The sequence below is a fragment of the Orycteropus afer genome, unplaced genomic scaffold (genome assembly GCF_000298275.1).
Source record: "Orycteropus afer afer isolate SDZICR_OR568_19922 unplaced genomic scaffold, OryAfe1.0 scaffold00533, whole genome shotgun sequence".
Lineage (NCBI taxonomy): Eukaryota > Metazoa > Chordata > Mammalia > Tubulidentata > Orycteropodidae > Orycteropus > Orycteropus afer.
Genome location: NW_006922120.1, coordinates 1,649,168 through 1,675,967, shown reverse-complemented (window position 1 = coordinate 1,675,967; position 26,800 = coordinate 1,649,168). Strand labels below are relative to the sequence as shown.

Here is a 26,800-nt window from a genome sequence, read left to right as displayed (position 1 = left end):
CTGAAAATGAGCTTTCAACATTAAGGACTATGGGATACGGAGGGCATGAGTTGAATTTTCCAACTTGCTAATGTTTTTGACAAACATTTTAACAAAATGTTTACAAAAGAGCTGATGACAGTTTCTGTGTTTCTCTTATGGAAGATACAAGCAACTACAAATTCTGCTATCAAACCTTGTATTATATGTGAACTCATTCTTTCAGCAAACGCTGACTGTCAAATCTGTGCTATACAGTGCTGAGCAGTTTACCTTGATCCAAGTTATCATCTATTTCTTGGAATCTCACTCTTCGCTTAGATGGCTTCTGCTGCATTTGGGAAGGATGATTTTCTACGGTATTATTCCTCTTCTTTAAAATAGAGACCAATCCTTCAGCAGGAACAACCTGTCACAGATTATAAGAACCATTTGTTATATGAGATTAATACAAATCAATCATAGTTTACATACAAGTGTAAAAATTAATTTTAAAAGATATCTGAGTTTTTATCGTAGGTATATCCAGGTGCTAAAGAAAAAAAAATTATAACAAATTATCAAACTCTAATAGAATAAAGCTTTCATTTTTATGCAAGTGACTGTCAAGTATAGAATTCTAAAACATTGATTGCTTTTTCAAAGCCTTGACCCGACTGCAGGGACATGCAGTATGACAACATGTGCAGCAGGCTAGGAATCAAGAGACTTCATTTAACTTCTTTGCTTTGTAACCTAATTTGCCTGTAAGGGTGTCTGTAAAATGACCATGTATGGTCCTTCTTTGCTTAATCATTAGCATTGGGTTTTGCTCACTGCTTTTTAATTCACCAGCAATTTTTAAGAAATGAACAAGAGTTCAAAATAAGTGTTGTCCTCAGTTCCTCTGAGAAACTATCCATTTACTTCAATGATACTCTAGGGCTCAAAACATTTTAAGGATTTCTCTTCTAGAATTACAGGGTCAATTTACTAGGGACATAGCAGATTTTTCACTATTTGTGGTAGTTATGTTCTATAAAGTCACTGTGAACTCTGAATTAGAAAACACTAAACCACTGATCCTAAGGGAAATTCAGGGTTAGGTTCCTGGTAGCCTCTGGTCTTTTTTTTTTTTTTTTTAATTTTTACTGTGATTTGGGTAAAAGTTTACATAGAAAATTCATCTGCCATACGGTAGTTCATACACATTTTGTCTCATGTCTGGTCATAACATTTTAACCAACCGATTAATATACCACTTCAGTTTCTGTGTGTTTCTATTTAAAGATACATGCATTATGTGTCTTTAATATACATTGTTGATTCATTAACACTGAATTCATGATCAGGAATACTATAATTCATTCTGAATGAAGCTTAGCTAACACATATGTTATCTCTGGAAGGCACCTCACAGCCTTCTTGTGCTTAGGAACACAAGACAGCACTTTAGCACTTTGTTTGGGGTTCACTTTAAACAGCAAAATCACCAAAAAAAAGCACAAAACTGAAAAATGGAGCACTAAATAGACTGCAAGGAGCTCTGGTAGCATAGTGTCTAAGGCACTTGACTGCTAACCAGAAGGCTGGTGGTTCAAATCCACCAGCCACTCCTCGGAAGGAAGGTTGGGCAATCTACTTCCGTAGTGATAACTGCCTAGGAAACCCAAGGAGGGGTCGCTATGAGTCGGGGCTGACTCGACGGCACATAACAACAACAACAACAACAACAACAAATAGACTGCAGAAAGATATCTGTTTATAGTACTACAGCTGAAATAGCAAAGCAGAGTCAACTTGTTCAAACTCAACTGGGAACATGTGCACCAAATCTTTCACCACTCTACACGTCCATGATGACCATGAAAGTACGGTGAATACAGATTTTGAGCTATAATGAAATGTTATCGAATAGGTGAATTCACAAATACGGAATCTGCAAATAATGAAGATCAATTGCACTAATTTGTAGTATACAGAGGTTAGTAAACTATGGCCAGCAGCTCAATGGCCACTGCTTTTTTAGTAAATAAAATACAACTGGAATACAGCGATGCCCATTCATCTATGTACTGTCTCTGGCTGCCTTTGGGCTACAATGACCGAATTGAGTTAGCTGGAACAGACCATATTATAGTTAATGTTTACTGTATAATACCTCTTCATTCTGTCCCCCTAATCCCTTTCTACATTGCCATCTGGTTTTCACTTGGGCCAACTCTCTCAAGCCCACATCCCACCCCTTATTTAAAAAACAACAACAACAAACCTGCCATTTAGGAATTAAGACACTCCAAGGTGCAGAGAGAAAGAGAAAATGATGAGTTGGTAGATCCAGGCTGGTAAGTAGCAGACAGATTCATAGAAGTTAACTCATGAGTTGCTGCTTGCTACAAGCTGCTGGTGATACACAGGTGGGCACTGTGGGCCTAACACTGAAGATGTCAGTGACTTGCAAAGGGCTGACTGTACAGTCATTTATCTGATCAATGGCATAAAATATTTCATATGAATTCCAGTTTCAGCCATCCATCTCTGAAATTGTGCTATGCATAAATATTACAGATTCTATTAGTTCTTTTTATAACTCAATGCTTTTAGAGCCAAATAACTCAATATAGGCGTGGGCTTCCCTGAACATGGCTCCTTAGAAGCCATTAGCTTAAAAAAAAAAAAAAAAAATCAATAAGACGTCAGCAATTTATTCTTTTTATAGGAAATACGTATTTCAGATGATGTCCTTGTTCTGAGAAAACTAAATGAGTATCAGTTTTTCAAATCTTCCTGTAAAAAGCAGAAACATTAAAGAATCTTTTGACTTGAATCTGTACATTTGAGAAAGATACAACCCATAAATCAAGAGACAGTGCAAGTATACATATACATTATAAACAAACGGATACTGCAAGACTGAGAGAAACTACGGAGGTCATCTGAAAAAGCATAGACCTAGAAGCTACCCCTAGGGCAGCAGCTGCTAAGCCCCTGCCTGAGCTCCTGCTCAGCTTAATATAGGGTGCTTGGCTCTGGAAGCTCTGCTGTAAGTCTTACCACATGGCCCCACCTTATTTGCTACAGGTGACAATGAACCATGACAACTTTTTGAAAGAAGGAAGCAGAGTATGAGAGATTACAGTTAGGTAAGATGTTCAAATTTTTCCTTTGATCCCCCATCCCTTAATTCTTGGGTATAATACTAACTACACCCAATACATATTTCCGTTGTCTTTTCTCTCCTACCAAAAACCTTTTGTTTAAGCAGGAGAATGGCACTTGACTGCTAACCAGAAGGCTGGTGGTTCAAACCCACCAGCCACTCCTCAGAAGAAAGGTTGGGCAATCTACTTCTGTAGAGATACCGCCTCGGAAACCAAGAAGGGGTCGCTATGAGTACGGGCCGACTCGGCGGCACATAACAACACATCAACTGTGAAAAAATGTGTTTTCCAATATTTCCTTTCAGTCTTGTTCAGGGCTCTTTTCCAGGTTTTTGTTTCTTTTCTATTTGCCCTCTGGTTACATCTGCCTACAGATGGAGAATGGGGGATGGTGGGACCAAGCTAAGCACAGGAGATGTAAGCCAAGGAGGAAACTCTTAGGAGGCAGATGGGTATGACAGATGTGAGAATTCATCCTTTCGGTTTTTGCAATGGTTTGGGGGCAGTCTTGGGACCTATTTATAGCATAGAAACTACTACTCACCAAATCAGAACAGTCAGATATAAAGAGCTTAAGAAACAACTTTAGCAGACTGTCTTAATTTTATGGTAGAAGGACAAGTGACCCCAAAAGGCTCATAGTCTTGGGTTAGGGTCTCATTCAAAAGTGTTTCTAAATCAGCTGTGAAGTTGATTTAAAGGATATAGAAATGTGTCTCTTTCAAACTATTCTCAAATCCATTCCCATGTTTTGTTTTTTTACTTTTTTTTTAACCCTAATATCAATATTAAAAGGTTAAGAATTTTAACTATCTCGAAAAAATAAAGCTTTAAAACTAAATTTAGTTTCTTACTTCAACTGCCAAATTCCTTCCTTACCCAAACAAAATATATCCAGCCCTTCCATTGAGAGCAAAAACAACATCTAAGCTATAATTATGTAATTGTTAATGGTGATACTCTATGAATAACGGCAGAATTAAAAAGAAAAAAAAGAAGAAGAATCCATGTGGCCTGGTCTTCTTTACTTGCAAATGAGTAGTTCTTCCAGTAATTTCCCTCAAACATCAATGGCTGTCTTAATTAGTATTTTAAGAATGAACTGGTTGTAAAAGCAAATAAAATTATTTTGCAACTCTACTGGCATATTAAATCCTAATGTGATAAGGAAAACATTCAGAGGCATTGATGTTAGAAATGCCGTCTCAAAAAATTAAAGAGAAAATGCACACTAAATAATAATCTTTTAATAATGTAAGCTTTACTCAATCTGGAACCACCTCAAGGTTGGTTAAATTTTGAACAAGGACATATGCTTGGTTTCCAACTAACCTAAGAATTGTTGTGTTGTTGTTGTTGTTATATGCCATTGAGTCGGACCTGACTCATAGCAAACCCTCCTTGGGTTTCTGAGGCAGTGTTGTTGTTGTTATTTGCCATCGAGTTGGCCCCGACTCCTAGTGACCCCTCCTTGGGTTTCCGAGGCAGTTATCACTACGGAAGTAGGATTGCCCAACCTTCCTTCCGAGGAGTGGCTGGTGGGTTTGAACCGCCAGCCTCCTGGTTAGCAGTCAAGTGCCTTAGGCACTATGCTACCAGAGCTCCTTTCTGAGGCAGTATTACTAAGGAAGTAGATTGTCTCATCTTCCTTCTGAGGAGTGGCTGGTGGGTTTGAACATCCAGTCTTCTGGTTAGCAGTGAAGTGCCTTAGGCACTACGCTACCAGAGCTCCCAACTTAAGAATTAGTATTCATAAATCATATCACTATATTACAAATACCTTAATGCCAGAGACTTCACTGTCAAATTAACCACTGTTATTCTGCACCAAAGGAATAAGTGACATACTCTATCTCCTTTAGATTTCATTCAATAATAACTATGATTCAGTGAATGTGTACACCTTACATTAAGACACACACACACACATAAAATTCTCTTATACAGGCATGTCAGCCCCATTTTCCAGATGAAGAAACCAAGCAAAGAAGGCTTAAGTAACCTGCCTATTAAGCTCACAGCAACAGTAATTGGCAGTTTGACTGTGTGTCAATGGTTAAAGGGACAATCTGATAAATATAAAATAGGAAAAACAAATGGTAAGAATGTTATGATATCATCTCACTTTTTAATCCCCACTGTTCACTGTGCTCTAGCTGGGCTGGCCTTCCTGCTGTTCCTCCAATTCCTTCCCCAACACACTGGTTAAGAGAGCTTATTCCTCCACCCTACCTACGAGTTCAGTCTCCCTATATCTCCTTACCCTGCTTAAATATCTTCACAGTCCTTACCAATATCTGAAACTGTATTATTTATGTGGACTTTTTTATTATGTGTCTCTCCCTCTTGAAAGTAAGCTTCATGAGAATAGATTTGATCTGTGATAACTGGTACCTTCCCAGTGCCTAGAATATGCCATCAAGTTGGTTCTGACTCATGCACAACAGAACACTGCCTGGTCCTGCACCATCCTCACAACTGCAGCTGCGCTTGAGCTCCTGTTGCAGCCACTGTGTCAATCCATCTCATTGAGATCTTCTCCTTTCTTGCTGACCCTCTACTTTACCAAGCATGATATCCTTCTGAAGGGACTGGTCCCTCCTGATAACATGACTGTGGTATATAAGACTGTGTGTCAACTTGTCTGGGCCTGGTTTTGAGTGGCTTGACAGCTGGATGCAGTTATTCCCCATGATGAGACTATAATCACCTCCATGGCAGAATCTTCTGTGAGAACCTAATCAGTTGAAGGAGAGTTACCTTCGGGGTGTGGCCTGCTTCCAGTATATATGGAGAAGCTTTGAGAAAGGTCTCTAGCTATTTGGCACATTTGGATCTTGTATTTGGCCGAGTCTTCATCTCCAGTTCCTGGACTTGAACCAGAGGCTTGCCATGCTGCCTGCTGATCTTGCGATTGTGCCATTCTACCTGCCAGTAGCTGCATGAGTCAGAAGAAGCCTCCAACTCCAGGGGGCCTGGAACAAGAGGCAGAGCTGAAGCCCAAGGGCAAAGGGCCTTTACCCAGCCCCTAAAGCTAGCACTCTGAACCCAGACTTCCAGCCTCCTAAACTGTAAGAGAATAAATTCCTGATTGTTAAAGTCATCCACTTGTGGTTATAGCAGCACTAGAGAACCAGAGCTAGGACCAAAGTATGAGAGATGAAGCCTGGCCATTCTTGCTTCTAAGGAGGATTCCAGTTGTACTTCTAAGACAGCGTTGTTTGTTCCTCTGGTAGTCCATGGTATATTCAATATTCTTTGACAATACCATAATTCAAATGCATCTTCTGTAGTCTTGGCTGGTTAGCTCAGTTGGTTAGAGCATGGTGCTAATGATGTCAAGGTCATGAGTTTGATTTCTGTACAGGCCAAGGTTAACAGTTCTACATGAAGCTTGATTTGTCACCTACTTACAGTTAAGACTTGTAGAATATAGTAGGTTTCCAGTAAACAGCCCAAAGAGTGAATGAGTATATAGATGGAACAATTTAAATAAAAACCCCATTGCCATTGAGTCAATTCTGACTCATAGCAACCCCCAGATGAAATAACAAAGGAGCAAGACGTAAGAGACATGCCAATTAAGATAATCATTAGTTAGTTAATTAGAAAAATGAAAGAGCAAGCTAAATTAGAAAAGGCAAAGATGAGACCTTCTGGCACAAAGAAAAGATATAGGTAACCCTGGACTATCCTTTTGGGGCTTTCCAAACCAAACTCACTGGCATCGAGTCAATCCTGACTCATAGCAACCCCTTCTTGGGTTTCTGAGGTGGTATCTCTATAGAAGTAGATTGCCCAACCTTCCTTCTGAGGAGCAGCTGGTGGGTTTGAACCACCAGCCTTCTTTAGACACCCACATAAATTCTAAGTCAATCATTTTTCAGGAACCTTCTTATGTTACTGAAAGACTACATTTCTTCTATTGTGAGTAAGTTAGACTTACCCTGATCCCCTCAAAAGAGCCAGTCTAGGAAGAACAACTATGATAGCCCTTTCTAAGACCTTCCTTTATCTGAGATCCATCAATAGCTACTTACATGGTTTCATAAAATACTACTGCTTAGAACTGGCTCCCATCTAACTTGGAAAGGGAGTCCCACAACAGTTAGTCTTCACTTCCCTTATCCCAGTGATCAGAAGTCACTTTGACAGGATAGCTTCTTTGATGACAAATCCAACAGCAATTTTAGTTTGTAATCCTTCTCCCACCAGAGTTCTAGCTTATGTCCTTGCCTATATTTTGTTTTCTCTGAGACAACTGGACCTGAAGATAACAACATAAACACTGCTAGTATAGACAGAGAGGAGCCCTGGTGGTGCAGTGGTTAAAGCATTCAGCTGCTAATCAAAAAGTCAGTGGTTTGTACCCACCAGCTGCTCCATGGGAGAAAGATGAGGCAGTTTGCTTGCATAAAGATTTGCAGTTTTGAAAACTCTATGGGACAGTCTACTCTGTCTTATAGGATTGCTGTGAGTCAGAATGGACTCACTGGCAGGGGGTTTGGTTTGGTTTGGTAATACAGAGAGAAAGCAAAGAAAAAGTTTTGTAGTGGCATAGTGGATAAGGCACTTGACTGTTAACTGGAAAGTCAGCAGTTCAAACCCACCAGCTGCTCCATGGGAGAAAGATGAGGCAGTTTGCTTGCATAAAGATTTGCAGTTTTGAAAACTCTATGGGACAGTCTACTCTGTCTTATAGGATTGCTGTGAGTCAGAATGGACTCACTGGCAGGGGGTTTGGTTTGGTTTGGTAATACAGACAGAAAGCAAAGAAAAAGTTTTGTAGTGGCATAGTGGATAAGGCACTTGACTGTTAACTGGAAAGTCAGCAGTTCAAACCCACCAGCTGCTCCATGGAAGGAAGACTGAGTGATCTACTCCCATAAAGATTTACAGCCTTGGCAACCCAACAGCAGTCGCTATGAGTTGGAAATGACTCAGTGCCTGGGAGTTTGGTCTTTTGGATTAAAGACTTTCTCTAAAGCGCCGAGAAGTAGCAAAGTGTCTTCCTCCTCAGCTTTTACAATCACTTGACTATAAAGCGCTTAATGCAGTTTTTTAAACATGACATCTCTTCAAGTAGCTTATACATGTATGTGTTAATGAATTTTAACAAAAACAAATGGTTTATCTCCATATAGTATATGTTGCAAAATCTGTTCACATGGGGAATTTCTGAACTATCGTTATTTCAAGATAGATGAAATTTTGTAAAATTTACCCAATATTCAATTTGAGTGTCATTTATTTAGAAAACAATTGTCTCACACTGACACATATAACAATCTTACTACAATCTAAGTGGACTTCTATTAGCAACATAGATTTGGATCATCATACAGCTTGAATCTGAACAGCACATTTTTTTCTCTCAAACTTTGATGCTAGGGGCTCCCTCAGAGTCTCAGGCTACAGGACGGAACAGCTGAAGGGTTTAAAGGAGAAATAATGCAAACCCTTCTACTTTCTAGAATCTAGCAAGCCAACGGTTTTTTGCATCACCAACTTCCTGGGTGAAGACAATTAGGGTTCTGACATTAAAATAATCATGTCAGTATTTTGGGGGTTGTTGTGTTGTTGTTATATTTTGGGGTTATTACAATAAAATTTTATCTTTTGCCAAAAAGTGGGATACTCAAATTCAGCAAACACATTACGTACTTGGAGTCAGACAAGCAGACTGCAGGCTTCAAGCATGCAAGGTCCTTATCTGTATTTCCAATCACTGTGTGTGTGATGCAGTAGCACTCCAACAGAAGGCATTAAAAAATTATTGAATAAGTGACTGAATGTGTGAATCTCTCTAACCTGCTCTCTGGCACTGCATAAGCAATAAACTTTTTTTTCTCTGAAAACCTATCAAATGAGAATAAATGTTTTTGGTACTGAGATTATACTTTTAATGATAATGTGTCCTATTCTTTTTTGCTTAAGAGCAAGCAGCAATGCCTCAGGTAGTAAGCTATCGCTTTACTTAGCAAAAGTATTCTGGGTTTGAAAAAGCTTCTCAAATCTAGAAAGGTTTCATTTACTCATTCATCTATATTAATGAATTAAATGAGTATAGACATTTTTAGTTCTTTATGAGATTCTGTGGAAATGAATTCATTTTGTGTGATACACTCAATTCTTTAAAAAAAACTAACAAAACAAGTGCTTCCCTTGGACTGGCAATCCTAATCAGCCAGGCTCCACTGGAGAAGAGAAGTGGCAAGAAATGAAAGTAGAGAGACAAGAAATAGTAAAAAGTGACAGAGAAAGAAGAGGGCAGCAGACATAAGTAGATTGTCAGAAAGAGTAAGGAAATCTATTAGGGGCAGAGTCACTAACACAGGAGAAAAGGCAGATTTGGGAAAGAGAAAAGAGAAAACTAACTAGGGTACCCAACAGTGGAGACAATCAATCAACGTGCTTCAGCAGCTCCTGAGGGCATGAATCCTGAGAGATACTCTTCATAGGTATTATTTAGTTGGTAAGAAATTACGTTCTGTATCTCCTACTTTACAAAACATAAAAAAATTTCAAAAACAATTCAAGTAAAATCAGCCAAAGTGGTAGCAGAGGGTCCCCAAAAGGCCAAGAACTTCATCTGATTCTGTATTGTATCCTCAACACCTGACATGTGGAAGACCCTTAATAACATTTTATGGAAAGCAAGAAACAAAGTGTTTGGATTTAAAAAAAAAAAAAAAAAAGGAAGCAAACACTACTACCTGGACATTTAACTTAGTCCAAAACCTAATTCTAGTGTTTAGGAAATACTAAGCATTTAAAATTTTTAGTTCTGAAATTTTAAACTCTTCCTGAAATAGATAGGCTGATTTTATTGAAGTATAAGTCTCAGAATGGAGAACAGAGTAAGTATTTCAAAAGCAAATGTTTAACAAACTGATTAGAGTCAGCATAGCAGAATAGGTTAATTTTGTTAACATATGTAGCTTTTGGGGCCCTTAAAACAACTTAACAGATAAATAGAATTTTAGGAAAGGGATCCACCATGTATAAAAAGCAATTTCACAGTAAAGACAACTTCACAATTTAAATACACAGTCTCCACCTCTAGCTGTTATCTGAATAGGAAGAACTGATACTACATTATCAGTTTGAGGAGGGATATTCTAATTAATTATAATATGGCAGGGAGCTCTGGTGGCATAGTGCCTAACGCATTTTGACTGCTAACCAGAACGCTAGTGGTTCAAACCCACCAGCCACTCCTTGGAAGGAAGAATCTACTTCTGTAGTGATACCGCCTTGGAACCCAAGAAGGAGTCCCTATGAGTCCAATCAACTTGATGGAGGTGAGTTTGGTTTTTATAATGTAGCAACAATATTAATTCAAAGTTAATCTCCACCTTAAAATAGTCTATAAAGTACAGACATATAAAAGGAGTTCTGATTCTTCTTCATAATTTATACCTAAAATGGTAATATTATACCACATGGTTTTTCTCCAGAGTCAAATTGGTTACTGGTATGAAAGAAGCTGATAAAGGTCACCTATTTGGTATCAAGGATAGATCTGATTAAAGATGTGACCTGTTTTGATAACTCTCTGTACCAGAGATCTGTTAAAATAAACAGATCTATCTAATGGGATCAAATTGGCATCAGCAACTTGAAAGAGCAGATAGGAAATTTAGGGGATGGTGAGTTTATGGTAATGGGGCAGGAATAATTCAGAAAAGGAGGATAAGAGTGGTTGTGCAACTAGAAGAATGCAGTCAATGTTACTGAATCGGTACATGCAGAAAGTGTTGAATTAGTGTATGTTCTGCTGTATATATTCTCAACAACAAAAATAAATCATTTTAAAAATAAACAAACAAGAGAATGAGTACTACGGGGCCAAATGTTTTACTACCAGTTCTATTTAATTTTGCCAAGAAAAATCATAGTTCATGAAAAACTGACTATAAATGCCAATAAAGGAAGCTAGTACTATAATGGTTGTAATTGTCTTAGAAAGCTTTTCACATGATTTTAGTTGCACATATATTTTATAGTCTTGTTACTCTTCCATTTTCCACCTGAAGTTATTTTTCTTAAAGACAATGCTGAGCTAAAAAACAATGGATAAAATGGGACTTAAATGGCAAATGGGAGAGAGGGGGAAACACGGGGGGAGGGAGGTGAAGAGGAAGAAGAAAAGTGGCTAGTATCCCAATTTTCCAAGGAGGAAAGAGAGATTCAGGTAGTAAGTAACTCCACTAGACTGGGAACTGATGGAGTCAGTATGGCATCAATGTTAATGCTAAATTATTTATAATAATATGATTTAGTCAAGCAGTACATTTTAAGTTTGTTCAAACTGAGAGCCTAACAATTCATACTATAAGAAAGAGAAAACTCACAGCATGCAACTTACTGGCTTAAAAATTTATCCAGTATGCCCTGGTCTTAGTGTATTTTAAAATGTTTCCTCCATTCTGTTAGACTGTTTCAAGGAACATTTTTAAAAAATACATTGATAAGAGGAAGAAACAGTGAGCATATACTGTAGTTTATCTTCTAGATATATGAAAAGAAAAATGAGCTTTCCTTTTAAGAATATGACTAATCTCTCGTCCTGATCATAATTCCTGGGACTGCCATATAAAAGTTACAGGAATGTAAAAAAAAAAGGTGTTCATAATGCTTACCATACCTGGAAGCATGCAATATGAGTTCTTAAAGTATATACATAATAATGGTTAAAAATCATTTTATTCAACACATGTAAATAAATACAACTAGTAACTATTAAAAGTTCATGTTAACGAAAATGTCTCTGTGTTTGATATCAGAGAAAACTTATAAAAACATGCAATGTTTAGCACACATATGCTTCTTAAATTTCATTTTACTTAGATTTTATCTTTAATTTACCTCTGCAATCTCTATCCTTTTTGCAAGATCGTCAAGAGAAAGACAGCTATCATCAGAAGGTAGATTCTCCTGTAAACTATAGGATGCTTCTTCAGGAGAAAGATCTTGAAGGAGATCAGAGTCTTCCTCTTGGTTATCTTCATATGAAAGAGTATCTTCAGTATCTTTTAAGCATCCTTCTAAAAGGCTGTTCAAATAATCTTCTGTTTCTTTGCTGACTGGATCATCCTTGTCTGCCTTTTCCTCTGGGGCCATATAAACCTCTGGAAGTGCTGTACTCAAGTCAGATATTTTATTATTTTCACAAAGTGCACTCTCAGAGCCATCTGAGTCAGTCTGACTCCATGGTGATTTTCCATCACTGTCGGTGAAGTCAGGTTGCTGCAGCTTATTTAATTCATTGTTCTCAAGTTGGTCTGTGGCCAATGCCTCAGAAGCATCCTGAAGAGGCAACAGGAGTTCCTTTCTTTCAGTCTGTGAGTATTTACCCTCAAAAATCAACACAGAAGGTATATGGTCACAGCCAGGTAAGATTAATGGCTTAATTGACTCGCTGGAAAGTAACACCTTAGGATCTTCAGCAATGCCCTCTGTTCTGGCTACATTTTTGTAGACCTCTGTTTCAGCCAGCTGCAAGCCACTGTCTTGCTGACAAAGATTCTCAGAACAATCTGGCCCAGACCTGCTCCCAGCTGTCTCTGAAGACTGGGTGTGGAGCTCCAGTGTGGCTTCAGTGCTGCGGAGCGGCTCCTCCTTGTGGTCCTTCCCTGTAGTTGCTAGAAGGCTGGAGGAATCGGCCTGCCCATCAGTCTGATTACAGCAGAGGCTGCTCTCCTGGGTCTCTCCTTTATGTTGGTTTTCTTCACTTGGTTCCATGCCCAGACAACTTTCACTCTCTAAAACAGTGAAAAATAAGTTTTTTTAAGACTCAAAATGATAGTAAGTACAGAGGGGAAGAGAGGGACAATTAACAATGTATAATACAACAATATTCAAATGCTCTCAAATGAAGGTAACGATGTCTTTAGGTACAAGGAACATCCTAAATATTCAGCAAATAATCCATTACATGTCAAAATGAATAGAGATTACTCAGAAACATGTTAACAGTATGAATAAATAATTAAGCTTCATTATAATTAGAAAACTTCATTTTCAAAGGTTTGAAAGATAGTTTTCTGAACTTTATTAACTTTTTATATGATTTAAATTAATATATTCAACTTTAGAAAAATTATTTTCAGTACAGGTAGTCCCTGACTTGCATGACATATGTGAGTTATGGTGAACTGCACTTATGACTGTTATTTTTTTTTTTGTACATCTTATCATTAATACATCTTCCTGGTGGGAAGAAAATGCAGGGGACATGGCAAAAATTAGGAGCTCTGGTGGTGTAGTGCCTAAGACTGCTAACCAGAAGGCTGGCAGTTCAACCCACCAGCCACTCCTTGGAAGGAAGATGGGGCAATCTACTTCTGTAGTGATGCCGCCTCAGAAACCCAAGGAGGGGTTGCTATGAATCAGATCTGACTTGATGGCAGTGAGTTGAGTTGAGTTGAGATGGCAAAAATTGCTGAGTTAAGTGAACATGCTCCAAGCATTTGATCAAAATAATATGATGGAAGAGATCGTGGAAAAATCATCCATATGGCAAGAATGCTAAATCTTCACTTGGTATTGCTGATATGGAACACCTCACACATCACGAAGGAGAACTGACAGATCAGGACTAAACAGATTTTGAAGAAGAAAGAAATGCTGAAGAAGAAGGAGAGAAGTTAAAAAAAAATTACAGTAAATTAAAATCATGGGCTTCAGTTACTTGAAAACATGGACCCAAATGCTGATCACTTTGTTAAAGTTGATCAGCAGACTCAGGAAGCAATGAGATGTTACATGAAACTTATGAAGAAAAAAAAGACAAGGACCATACAGACAACTCTCACTAATTTTCTGACTAGAAATGCCATTACTGTTCCCAGGGATAATCCAGAACCTTCTACAAGTGGAGTTATTTCCACAACTGACATAATGCCAACATCATACAAATTTTCTTCATCGTCGGAGTAATTTTTTATGATTTATGTATTTTTTATGTATGTAAGTATTAAAACATATCTGTAAGTTTATATGTAATGTTTCCAACCCTGAAAGACAAATAAAGGTTGGATTTATAAAGATACTAAGAGCCAATAATAATGAAAACAAAACCAAAAAAAGAGTATTCAACCTATGTCAGAACCAACTTATGACAGAATTGTCCAATGAAAACCCATCATTAGTTGGGGACTACCTACATATTTAAGGCATGGCATATTAAGTAAATACTTTTACATGATGAACAATAGTAATACATTTAGAATTTAAAATCTTACGAAAGTAATATTGATTCGGATCTACCAAGACTAAAGCAAAGAACATAATATCCTTAATTCATGTGTTTGCAAATTACTTACAACTTGTTAAAGGGATGCAGCAAAGGGCAGCAGTAAAAAGTGTAAGTAAGATTCAGCACTCAACAGAATTGGTTTAGAATTTTAACATCTCTTTCAATTTCTATTTTTAAATATTTATAAAATAAATTTTAAATACTTTAAAAAACTTAAATCAAATTTAAAGTATTTTTCTTTCACTTTAAACAGTTAAAAATCTTCACATATATACTAAATGGTAATCCATAAGATGACTGGTAGGTTGCAAACAAGTTTGTTCATGACTCAGTTTACCACTGTTTACATTCCTACTGTAGACGTTTAAATTTTTTTTTAAATATCATATCTTGTTAAATTTAGGAGCTCTGGTAGCATAGTGCCTAAGGCACTTGACTGATAACCAGAAGGCTGGTGGTTCAAACCAACCAGCCACTCCTTGGAAGGAAGGTCGGACAATCTACTTCTGTAGTGATACTGCCTCGGAAACCCAAGGAGGGGTCACTATGAGTAGGGTCCGATTCAAAGGCACATAACAACAATTGTTAAATTTATACAAATAATGGGTCAAAGATTAAAATCAAAGATAAAATATGGTGATAATTATATTCCATTTAATAATTAATTATCAGCTGACAATTAAGGGCTCTCTACCTGGAACCCTGAACCAAAGTAAAGGCATTTAAGTATCCAGTCCTCTGATTGCAGAGAATCAGGGACTGAGGTGGTACCTGCTGAGGTACCAGTTCACTAGAATTTGTACTATGACTCCCATACACTGGCTCAATTATCTGATGAGCACCAGGAAAAGGAAGAAGAGGTTACTTTTTGGGAGAGTACAGTATTCCTTCCCTTTTCCTACTCCACTCAGTTTGGGAGACTGTAAGAAAACAGATGGACCTTTCACTCCCTGTAGATTGTCTGCTTAGCCAATGAGCTTGCTGACTAGCCTCTTTTAAAAATGGGGGAGGAGAGCAAAGAGGGCCATAACCAGGTGGAAAGAAGCTATGTCTCTCCTTCACAAATTTCCAGTACCCAAATATCCCAACAGGTTACAGAGTAAATAAGACTTGAGGGGCACATTCTCAGAGGTACTCCTATATGATTAAAGCATAGGGCAGAGAGAATCCCATATCAGATGAATGGGATGTGCTGTCCTTAGCTCCTTAGTAAGGGAGCTCTGATGGTGTAGTGGGTAAGGCATTTGGATGCTAAGCAGAAGGTCAGTGGTTCAAACCCATCAGCTGCTTCACAGGAGGAAAATGAGACATCTAAATTTTTCAGCCTTGGAAGCCCAATCAATGGGGGTTACTGTGAGTTGGAATTGACTCAATGAAAGTGTTTTTTTCTTTTCTTTTTTTTTTTTTTTTGAGGGGGGTTGTGCTTAGCTGAGGGTCAGTTAACTAAAGAACAGCCAATATCTAGGAGACCTGCTCTACTTGGGAGTAAGGTATTCCTTTGCTGGTCCTGCTAGACCCACCACATGTCTCTCATAGACCTAATTCTGAGTTCAGTCATAAACATTAACTGAGTGAGCAAACTTTAAGCTAAGTAGGCCTGAGGGCAGGGAAGGAAGAGCTATGAATAAATTGAGATTTCAGTAAAATGAAGTTTTGAATCTGAGTCTTAAAAGAATAAAAATGAAAGGTTGGGCAATCCTACTTCCGTAGTGATACTGCCTCGGAAACCCAAGGAGGGGTCGCTATGAGTCAGGGCTGACTTGACGGCACATAACAACAACAACAACACAAGTAACTGAAAAGTTGTAGAATCAGAATGTGATATCTGTGGGAGTTGACTGCAGTTAATAGCAGTAACTGGGCAAAATACAACCATTTTATGTACAATCTCTAAATAACTTAAGTGGTGAATAATAAAGACTATATACATAGCTATAATGTGTTATTTATAAAACGGCCTGAAAATGGTTTTTATCCCATTATTGAGAACAATACAAAAAATTATGGAAAATAGGGTAGGTAATTTAAGATGCAAAGGGCATCAAGTTCCAACCAGATCGTGAGAGCAGTTGTAGTTTTATTTTTGATGTCATACAGAATTTAAGTTATATTTTTAATACTTACTAACTCTCCAAAGCAAATAAGATGTATGCTATTTAATTTTTTTGTGTGTCAAATTATGCCTTTCGTTACACTAATTACAGTGAATTAAGTACTGTGTATCACTTGGTTAAATGAGAAAAAGCTATTAATTTTCCTTACAAGTAATGAAAAACAGTAGTCCTCTGCCTCTGTAGATCCTCACTGCCTCTGATTCCTGTTCTCTAGGGGCAATCACTTCCAATTCTGTTACATGTTTCCCCTCATATTTAACCTCCATATTTCTGTAAGACTTATATTATTCCTTGATCTTTTGGTTTTAGACATCATCTATTGACTTCTCACTATAGAAGATGACAATTCGCTCTCTCACTTCTTTTGATTCCTTTCCTACTTATGATGCATATGCTCCCACCCCCAGCTTTCCATTATAGTTCAACACAATTCTAGAGTAAATCAATGATTACATTACTATGGCTTTGTAATATTATTCACAAGTGATCCACATGTGTATTGTGATAAATTTTCCTTTCTCATTTAAGCTTTCTTTTCTTTGGTGTTGAAAATTACCTTATTACTTTTTTTTTCTTTTACCTTTATTTACATATTTCTAAACCCTGACAGATACAGAATTATGATCTATGTACAAAGAGATAATTTATCCTTTTAATTTTTTTTTTAAATAGACATCCCTCTTGAATCTCAGATTGTTCCCATCTGCACTACTTGCTCTCCAGGCCTGCGATGAAGGTATTGTCTATGAATATCCCTACAATGTAAGCCTAGGAAAACAAATGACATATTTCATTAAGCAAATCTGCTGCAAAAGACCTCTTTAAAGTGTTAAAAAAGGAAAGATATCACTCTGATGACTAAGGTGTACCTGACCCAAGATGGCTGTTAAGAAGTCTAATACCATTTTGAATTCCAATTCCTTGTAATTTACATTTTCTCTCTGTAAGTTTTAGGTTCTCTTCTTTATACTTGGTACTCCGGAACCTAAGTTTCCCATTCATTGTGTTAGGCATGTAAGGTGTTTTAAGTCTGGAAACTCATGAGATTCAATTCTGGGAAATTTTCTCGTATTTTTTGACAATTTGTTTCTTGCAGCATTCTATTTCCTCCTTTAGGAATACGTTTATTAAGATTTTGGACCTCATAAAATGATCATATACATCTTTTCTGTCATACTGTTCATCTCTTTGTTGTTGGTTCAACTCTGGGATACTGCTTCAATTTTATTTTTCAATTCTTGTAATTATTTTTTTATTTCACCTCTCACAATTTTAATTCTAAGAATTTTGCTTTTTATTATTGAAATATACTTTTTTTTAATCATCTTATTACTGTTACCATATATGCAGTATTTTCTCTAATTTCTTGCAATGTTGTTGTTGTTGTTGTTATGTGCTGTCAAGTCGGACCTGACTCATAGCAACCCCTCCTTGGGTTTCCAAGGCAGTATCACTACAGAAGTAGATTGTCCCATCTTCCTTCCAAAGAGTGGCTGATGGGTTTGAACGGCCAGCCATCTGGTTAGCAGTCAAGTGCCTTAGCCACTATGCTACCAGAGCTCCCACTATGCTACCAGAGCTCCCCCCCAGAGCTCCTTGCAATAGTACTCATTAATTTTCTTTTATATTTTTAATCTATTCTCTGTGTTTTATTTCCTTCAAATTTCTATCTGTTTGATCTCTGTCTTTTCTGTTTGAGGATTTTGTTAATGAGGCAATAAGAAACTGACTACAGCAGGGGACATCAAGCTCAATTGGCATAACATACTATACAAAACATTGTTCCACCTCTTACTTTGGTGAGTATCGACTGGGATCTTAAAAGCTAGAAAGCTGCCATCTAAATGCAATGATGGGTCTCGCCTCATCCAGAGCAAAGAAGAATGAAGAAAACCAAAAAGTCATGGAAACAATTAATCCTAGCGACTGGTACACCATCCGATCTGCAGCCTATACGACTATGAGACCAGAAGAACTAGATGGTGCCCGGCTACCACTGTCATCCACTTGGAAGAAGATCTATGTAGGAGATCCTTGACAGAGATGGAGAACAATGTAGAACAAAACTCAAAATCATTTGGAAGGGGAAAAAAAAAAAAAAAAGGGAGGGACCAGGTTTGCTGGTCCAATATAGCCTGATGGAACCACTGAAACTATGGCCCTTAACTGCCCTTCAGGTCTGGAATTGAACCCACACCTGTGGTTTCCAGACAAACAACAGACAGACATATGACTTGAACATTTACCTTAGGTAGATACACTCCTTGGAGAGAACAATCATGGGAGAAAGAAGGGCTGCTTATGCACAGGGGGCAGGAGTCCACGGAGGGATGGACACAGGGAAGAGGTAACTATGGGGAGGAAATGGGAGGGGAGCTGTTGCATTGTGGTAAACTGTGGTCAATGTCATAAGACAAAGTATATGTGAACTGCTGTATGGAAAGTGAATTTGCTCTGTAAATCTTCACCCAATCACAATTAAAAAAAAAAAAAGAAAAGAAAGAAAGTAAATACAGCTCTGTGGTTAAAGGCAAGCCTTGTCCAGCAATAGTTCTCAATGTGGGATAAAGAGGGCCTGGCCATTTGTTAGAAGGCCTAGAATGTGAGTATCTAGAGGCTTTATCTCCTAGACTAGTAGCCAGTTTTGCAGAGAGGACGAGTTACCTAGCTGCCAAAGTTCTGGATACCAATTGCAGAATATGGGCTAAGGATATGTAAGACTTTTATTGAATCCCTATTTTTTATATAGGGAAGGAAGCTAAGGATCTTGTACAGTCTTTCAACTGAAGATCCTGTTTTTAGTACAATCCTGTATCCCCAGGAATCATGTTTCTGATTCCCAAACCTTTCCAGACAAGAATCAACATTTTCCCTAGACACTTAGTTTTCAGTTTCTCTAGGCTGCTAAGACAGTTGCCATGCCACCATCCGTTTTCCAACTTCTGGAATTTTCAAGACATCTCATCTGCTTCTGTCTCCTCAACAGTTCTGCTCTTGAGGGTTTCTGCTTTTTCAAAATCTTTTTGTGACATTTTAATGGTGTTCCAGGAAAAAAGTGGAGGTAAATGTTTGATCCACTATGTCTAACCAAAAATATTTTTTCCACGTACTACAGTATTATATATATTATTGTTAATATTGCTATTAGTATCAGTTTCTGTTAATAGGTTCTTCTGAACATAAAAATGTAGTAGTAAAGTAGGTTTGCTACCTCTATTGCATTAGCCTCACACATTAAAAAAAAAAAAAAAAAAGCTACCCTACTCTGATGAAATATTGAATGGTCAAGTATATGACAGATACTTAATAGATACTGAATTAAAGAATCAAAGGTAGTTTTAAAAAGAGAATCAGACCTAACCTAAATTCTAATACATGCTCTGCAAGAAACATACTTATCTTTGAGTTATTCTTTTTCATCTTTCCCCAGCCCCCTATACATCCTTATTTTTTTTTTTTTTTGAAAAAAGTCTCCAATATATTTATGAATGAACGCTTATTTCTTATAATTTCTAAATATTTCATTAATTAACATTAAATATAACATCTGAGTTTGTACTCAAACATCAGGCTTGAAAAAGACATTTTCACAGTAAATATTTATTTTAGCAGATTGAAAATAAATATTTAAACTAAGCCTGAAATGTTGATTAGAGTATAAATTAGCACAGTTTCTACAGAGAGTAACTCAAAATTAAAAGTACACATCATTACACATTTAAAATATGTTGAAGTAGCCAGTATTTTATATGTATTTACCACAACAAAAAATATATATAAAAGTGCGCATAGTCAATAGGGAAGAAAAGCAAGTTAAAATCACAGTGTAATACAATTTCATAGCCATGAAAATGACTAAAGAATGACAATTTTTTTTTTTAGGGATTTTATTGAAATATAATTTATGTACAGTGAAATACACAAAACTAAAGTGACATGAGTCAATGCCATTTTTTTTTTTTGCAGTGTTCCCTCCACTCCCCTCCCACCACTGGCAACCAACAAAGAAAGTTTCCCTGCATATATAAACCTTTCCTTGACCCTCCACAACCACGAACTAATACTGTATTTGTCCTTCTGTGATTGACTTATTTCACTCAGCATAATGTCCTCCAAGTTCATCCATATTATGTGGTGTTTCGTAAACTCTACGTTATTCTTTGGTGCTGCATAGCATTTCATTAGGTGTATGTACCATAGTTTGGTCATCCACTCTTCTGCTATAAATCTTAGAAATAAGTCCCTTGCCAGATATGTAATTATCTGCAAATATGAATTTGTTGCTGCCATTTTTGTTATGTGCTTTTTCATGACGTCAATTTCTTTGTTCCATATAATTTTCTATGCTGAGCTTGTTTGGTTTATGAATCGTGTGATCACTTCCTTCTTGCTACTGTTTGAGTATTTGCTGAATATTTATGCTGGTCCTCTTTTTTATTTTGATGTGAAGGTTTATCATTTTTCTTTGAGGTTACCCTGTGATTTATAGTTTTCTTCTCAAGTTTAGAAAAGTCCATTCTATCTTGTGGTTGTCTTGACTTCCCTACCATCTAGAAGTTCTGTAACAACACAGTTTTTTTCCCTCTTTTTTGGTTTGTAGTTGTACTCATTTGTCAATTGATGTCTCTGGTTCATTGTTTACAATCTTGTAGGCGTCTTTACTTTGGGTACCTCCATAGCTGGGTTGGTTTCTGGGTTATATCATCATGTGTGTTACTGGTCAGTTGTTGTTGGCTGTTGTTGCTTCTCTGTCCAAAGGGCTCCCTTTAGCATCTCTTCTAAGGTTGATGTGGTTTTAACAAATTCCCTTAATTTCTGCTTATCTGGAATGTCCTAATTTCACCATCATATTTGAGGGACAATTTTGCTGGGTATCTAATTCTTGGTTGGAAATTTTTCTTTCAGTGTTTTATATATACCATCCCATTGTCTTCTTGCCTGCATGGTTTCTGTCGAGAAATCCGAGCTTAGTCTTATTGGTTGCACATTGTAGGTAACGTTTCGTTTTTCCCATGCTACTCTCATGATTCTTTCTGTGTCTTTGGTTTTGTTAAGTCTGATGATGGTATGTCTGGGTGATTTTCGTTTGGGGTCTACCTGTTTGGGGTTTGCTGGACTTCCTGAATGGATATATTCTCATCTTTTATACCAGGAAAATTCTCTTCCAACAAATCTTCAACAATTTTCTCTGTGATTTTATTTGTCTCTTCCTGTTCTGGAATTCTGATTTCACATAGGTTATTCCTTTTGATGGTATCCCACATGAACTTAGGCTTTCTTCGTTTTGTTTTGATCTTTTTTCTAATTTATCCCTTTCCAGAGAAGTGTTTAAGTATTTGCCTTCAATTTCCTTAATTCTGTCTTCCCCTGATTCAATTCTGCTCCTTTGCCCATTCAATGTCTTACCTATTTCTGAAAATTCAGTATTAATCTTCTGGATTTCTGTGTGTAGATTTTGTATCATTTCTAATTTTTCATTTATTTTATCATTTTGTTCTTGTACTGTCTTTCGAATTGTTCTAGGGTTTTCTCTGTGTTTTCCTTGATCTGTCTCTCAATTTGTTGAAGATACCTAAATATAATTCTTTTGAATTCCTTATCAGGGAATTCCAATGCTGCATTTTCCTCAGGGATGTGTTTTGGGTATGTAACCTGGTCTCTTGTTTCTCCTGCTTTATCTTGCTTCTTTGTGTGGACTGTGATGCTCTGTTGTCTCCAAGGCATTGTGATGTTTTTGTGTTTATATTTAATCAGTGATTGTATGTTGGAGTGACTTGCCCACGATTTTCGTTTTGTTTTGTTTGTATGTCATCTATGCAAGCAGGGTACTATGCTTCTCTACTCACTAGTTGACAGCAATTACACACTCACCACCTGTCTCCTTTCGTGTTGTCAGCCTTGCGTATGTCCCTGCCAATCTTGGCAAACAGAGCCCATTCTTAGGTCCCTGGACTCTGAATGAGAGTGCTATCACTTTAAAATCCAAAATGGTTGCCACTTGTAAAGACTCAAAATGGCTGCGCCCTCTATCACTTTAAATATCCAAAATGGTTGCCACTTGTAAAGATTCAAAATGGCTGCACCCTTCATCACTTTAAATATCCAAAATGGCCACCGCTTGTAAACCTTCAAAATGGCTGTGCCCTTGGTAACTTTAAATATCCAAAATGGCTGCCACAAGTAAACAATCAAAATGGCTGCACCCTCTGGACAGTGGAAAGTCAATAGCTTAGGTTGTCTACCTTCTTACTATTTCCCTTTCTAGTCACAGACCACCAGCGCAGTTGTCCCTGCAGCCCTTGGTGACCAGGGCTCATCTTTAGGTCAATTCTCAGGTCCCAACTCCACTTGGAAATATTCAGGCTGTTGGTCCTGTCACAGTAACTGACAGTCCACAGCTCCGATCATCTCTGCACTCACCGTTTTTGTTCAGGTTTTTTCACTAATTGGTGCCTAATCCATTTTTCTATAGTTCCTTTCGAGATTTAGGGCTCCAGGATCATCTTCTGTATCTCTGTCAGTTGGTTTTTCTTTTCTTTGTTGAAGAGGGTGTGTCACTTGTCTTCCTATTCCTCCATCTTACCAGAAGCCCCCCAAGACTGACAATTCTTAATGTTAACAAAGACACGGAGCAACATGAATTTCCATATATTGTTGATATGAGTATAAAAGGGTATAACCCTACTGGAGAATTATTTGGCAGTTTCTTATAAAGTTAAACATGCACCTATCCTATGACCCAGCAATTCCACCCTCTGTTATTTACTCACATGAAATAAAAATATATTTCACAAAACTATTTCACAGCAGTTTTATTCATAATTGTTCCAAATGGGAAACAATCCAAATGTTTATCAAAAGCTGAATTGATAAACAAATTGTTGTATAATCATAAAATGGAATACTACTCAGCAATAAAAAGGAATGAAGTAATGATACATGCAACAGTATAAGTGACTCTCAGAAACAGCATGCTGTACAATTCTATTTATATTAAGTTCTAAAACAGGCAAAATCATCTGTAACATCAGAAAGCATTGGGTTGGCAGGGACTAGAGGTGCAAAGGGACTGGCTGGAAAAGACTGAGGGGAGTTTTGGGACTGATGAATATATTTGATATTTTGATTGGGGTAGTGGTTACCTGAGTGTACATATTTGTCAAAACTCATCAAATTATATACTTAAAATGGTTATATTCCATTGCATGGAAATTATACTTCAATAAAGTTGATAAAAAATATATATATAAAACTTAGGACAGTGGTTACTGCAGGGGTGGGGTGAAAACAGAGATGGGAAAGGAATGGAACACAAAGACAGTTACAAAAGAATTAACTATGTCTTAGCCTTTAGTTAGGTATTAGGTTCACAGACCTTCATTTTGTTATCATTTGTTATATCTTATATATGTTATATGTTTTTTACATACAAGATGTTGTTGTTGTTGTTAGGTCCCATCGAATAGACTCTGACTCATAGCGACCCTATGTATAACAGAACAAAACACTCCCCAGCCCAGCCCTGTGCCAGCCCTACAATCCTTGCTGTACTTGAGCCCATCGTTGCAGCCACTGTATCAATCCATCTTGTTGAGGACCTTCTGCTTTTTAAGATATTACATAGTAAAAATAAATAATAAAATACAAGTTAGTAACAGTTCATGGACTTCAGGGTAAGAAAACTAGTGTTTAGCTCTGAGTGCCAATTAGCTCTGACCCTGTACAAGTCACTTAGCTTACTTGAGTTTCTTAAAATGATTCAGCCTACCTCAAAGTGGTTATTAAGGAACAGATGAAATAATGTACATGAAAATGTTTTGAAAATAATGAACCAAAAATAAAAACAAGCAAACAAACAAAAAACAAACTCACTGCCATTGAGTCAATTCTAACTCATAGCAACCCCTCCTTAGGTTTCTGAGGCGGTATCTCTACGGAAGTAGATTGCCCAGTCTTCCTTCCAAGGAGTGGCTAGTGGGTTTGAACCATCAGCCTTCTGGTTATTTGAAAATTTTAATGAAGGTAACTTAATTAGAAAGCAGAAATACATACTGATAGAATACATAGTGATAGCAAAGTGCTAGATAAATACATAGTAATAGCAGAGAAAGAAACAGAGAAATGAGAGCAGTGAACATATATTGAGTTCTTATCTTGTGCCAAGTACTCTTCTAAATATTTAACATTAAATTACTAATTTAATCCTCATAAGAATCCTATGAGGTAAGTACTATGAGCATCCTTATTTTGGAAGTAAGGAAAAGGAGGCACAGAGAAGTTTTAGGCAACTTGGCTGAAGTCATACAGCTTTAAGTAGTAGAGACTGGGTTCAAGCCACACAAGTTTGTTTCCAGAATTAATGCCTTTAACCACCACAAAAGAAATAAAGCTCCATTGTTTTTAAGTTGATTCCAACTCATAGCGGCCTTATAGAGTAGAACTGCTAGTTACATATAAGTAAGGAGCTTGGGACCAACGGATGCAGAGAGAAATAAAAGGAAAAAGAAAGCCAAGATTCTACATGTTAGACATTATGAAAAATGAGGAAAAAGCAAAAAAAAAAAAAAAGTATTAAATACATATCAGTTAAAGTAATATTTTCTTATTTTCCCTTTTCTCATATTCTTGCATTTCTCTGTATTTGTTTTCTTGTATTTATTCACAGAATAACAAATCTGAGGAGATTAATTCTGGAAATTTTCACATTTCTCTTTAAAACATTTGTTTTATCAGACTTGGTCAAGATTTCTTTCCCATGAATTTAGTCCAGACCCTCTCATAAAATGGTTATCAGTAGAATGTCTGGATTGTTGAAGTTTTTGATAATCTGTGTCACTTACTGAGCCAAAGCATGCTGCATTCAATTAGAAACCAGAAGACCCAGGCGCAAGTTGCAAATCAAAGCACCAAGCAAGTGACTTCAACTCAGTGTCTCAGTTTTCCCATTTGTGCCACATATCTGCCAGCAGAGGCCAAGCTAGTGCTGGGCACCAAACCAGTGCTGCATCTCAAATTCACACAAACAGCCTGTAATAGCACTTCTCAATGTGTTTTAGGGCACTCTGGTGGTATACTGCCTAAGGCATTTGTCTGTTAACCAGAGGGCAGATGGTTCAAACCTACCAGCCACTCCTCGCAAGGAAGACTTGGGTAATCTACTTCTGTAGAGATATTGCCTCAGAAACCTGAGGAGGGGTCACTATGAGTCATAAATGACTCGATGGCAGTGAGTTTGTTTTTCATTGTGCATTAGGCGATTTTTTTTTGTCACTTTTTCTCTTTTTAAGATTGTTATGAAGCTCATTTTACTCTGATTTATGATATCAAAAAGACTCGGGGCGGGGGGAGACAAAGAGAGAAAGGAAGAACACAGTATAGTAGGACTGACTCAAGGCAATATTCCTAACTTGCCTCATCAGAGAAAAAAGCAAACAATGAAGCAAACAAAAATGAACCACTGCCACTGAGTCATAGTAACCCTATAGGATTTGCCCTACAGGGCTTCCAAGACTAAATCTTACAGAAGCAGACTGCTACATCTTTCTCCAGAAGAGTGGCTGGTCAGTTGAACCATCGACCTTTTGGTTAGTAGCCAAGTGCTTTAACCACTGTGGCACTAGGGCTCTTTCCATCAGAAAAAAAAGGGCTAAAAAAGAGTTTTTTTAAAAGTACTTTGTAAAGAATAAAAGGCTACTTAAGTTGAAATCATCATCATCTTATCTCATCAAGAAACTCAGCTGATCACTACAACTAGATGATGCCCAGCTACTGCTGTCAACCACTCGGAAAGGGGTCAGTGCAAGAGGTCCTGGATACAGTGGGAGAACAATGTGGAACAAAACTTCAAATAAAAAACAGACCAGGTTTACTGGTCTGATAGAGCCTGGTGAGACCCCTGAGACTACAGCCCGTAGCTACCCTTCAGGTCTGGAATTGAACTCACTCTGGTGCCTTCTAGCTAAACGTAAGGCATATATGGTGAATATTTACATCAGGTAGATATACTCCTTAGAATGATCAATCACGGGAGAACAGAAGGGCAGTATTTGCATAGGGAGATAGCTCAGAGGGCAGGAATTCAGAGGAAAGAAAGATACAGGGAAGAGGTAACTATAGGAAGGAAGTGGGAAGAGAGCTGTTACATTGTGGGGACTTGTAGTCAATGTCATGAAACAAAATGTGTATGAAGTGCTGTATGGAAAAAGAATAAAATCACCTAAATCTGGTAGCATAGTGGCTAAGGCACTTGACTGCTAACCAGAAGGCTGGCGGTTCAAACCCACCAGCCAATCCTCGGAAGGAAG

The 26,800-nt window shown here is 37.5% G+C and overlaps 1 protein-coding gene across 1 annotated transcript in view; it reads right to left on the bottom strand.

Annotated features, from left to right (window-relative positions):
- Positions 1 to 26,800, bottom strand: part of CNST (consortin, connexin sorting protein) — a 107,078-nt gene that overhangs the window by 7,383 nt on the left and 72,895 nt on the right. The window contains exons 8-9 of the mRNA XM_007955715.2: positions 11,991 to 12,886; positions 253 to 388 (exon numbers count right to left, since the gene is read on the bottom strand). Coding sequence (XP_007953906.1) covers positions 253 to 388; positions 11,991 to 12,886 — 1,032 coding nt within the window. The remainder of the gene's footprint in view (positions 1 to 252; positions 389 to 11,990; positions 12,887 to 26,800) is intronic.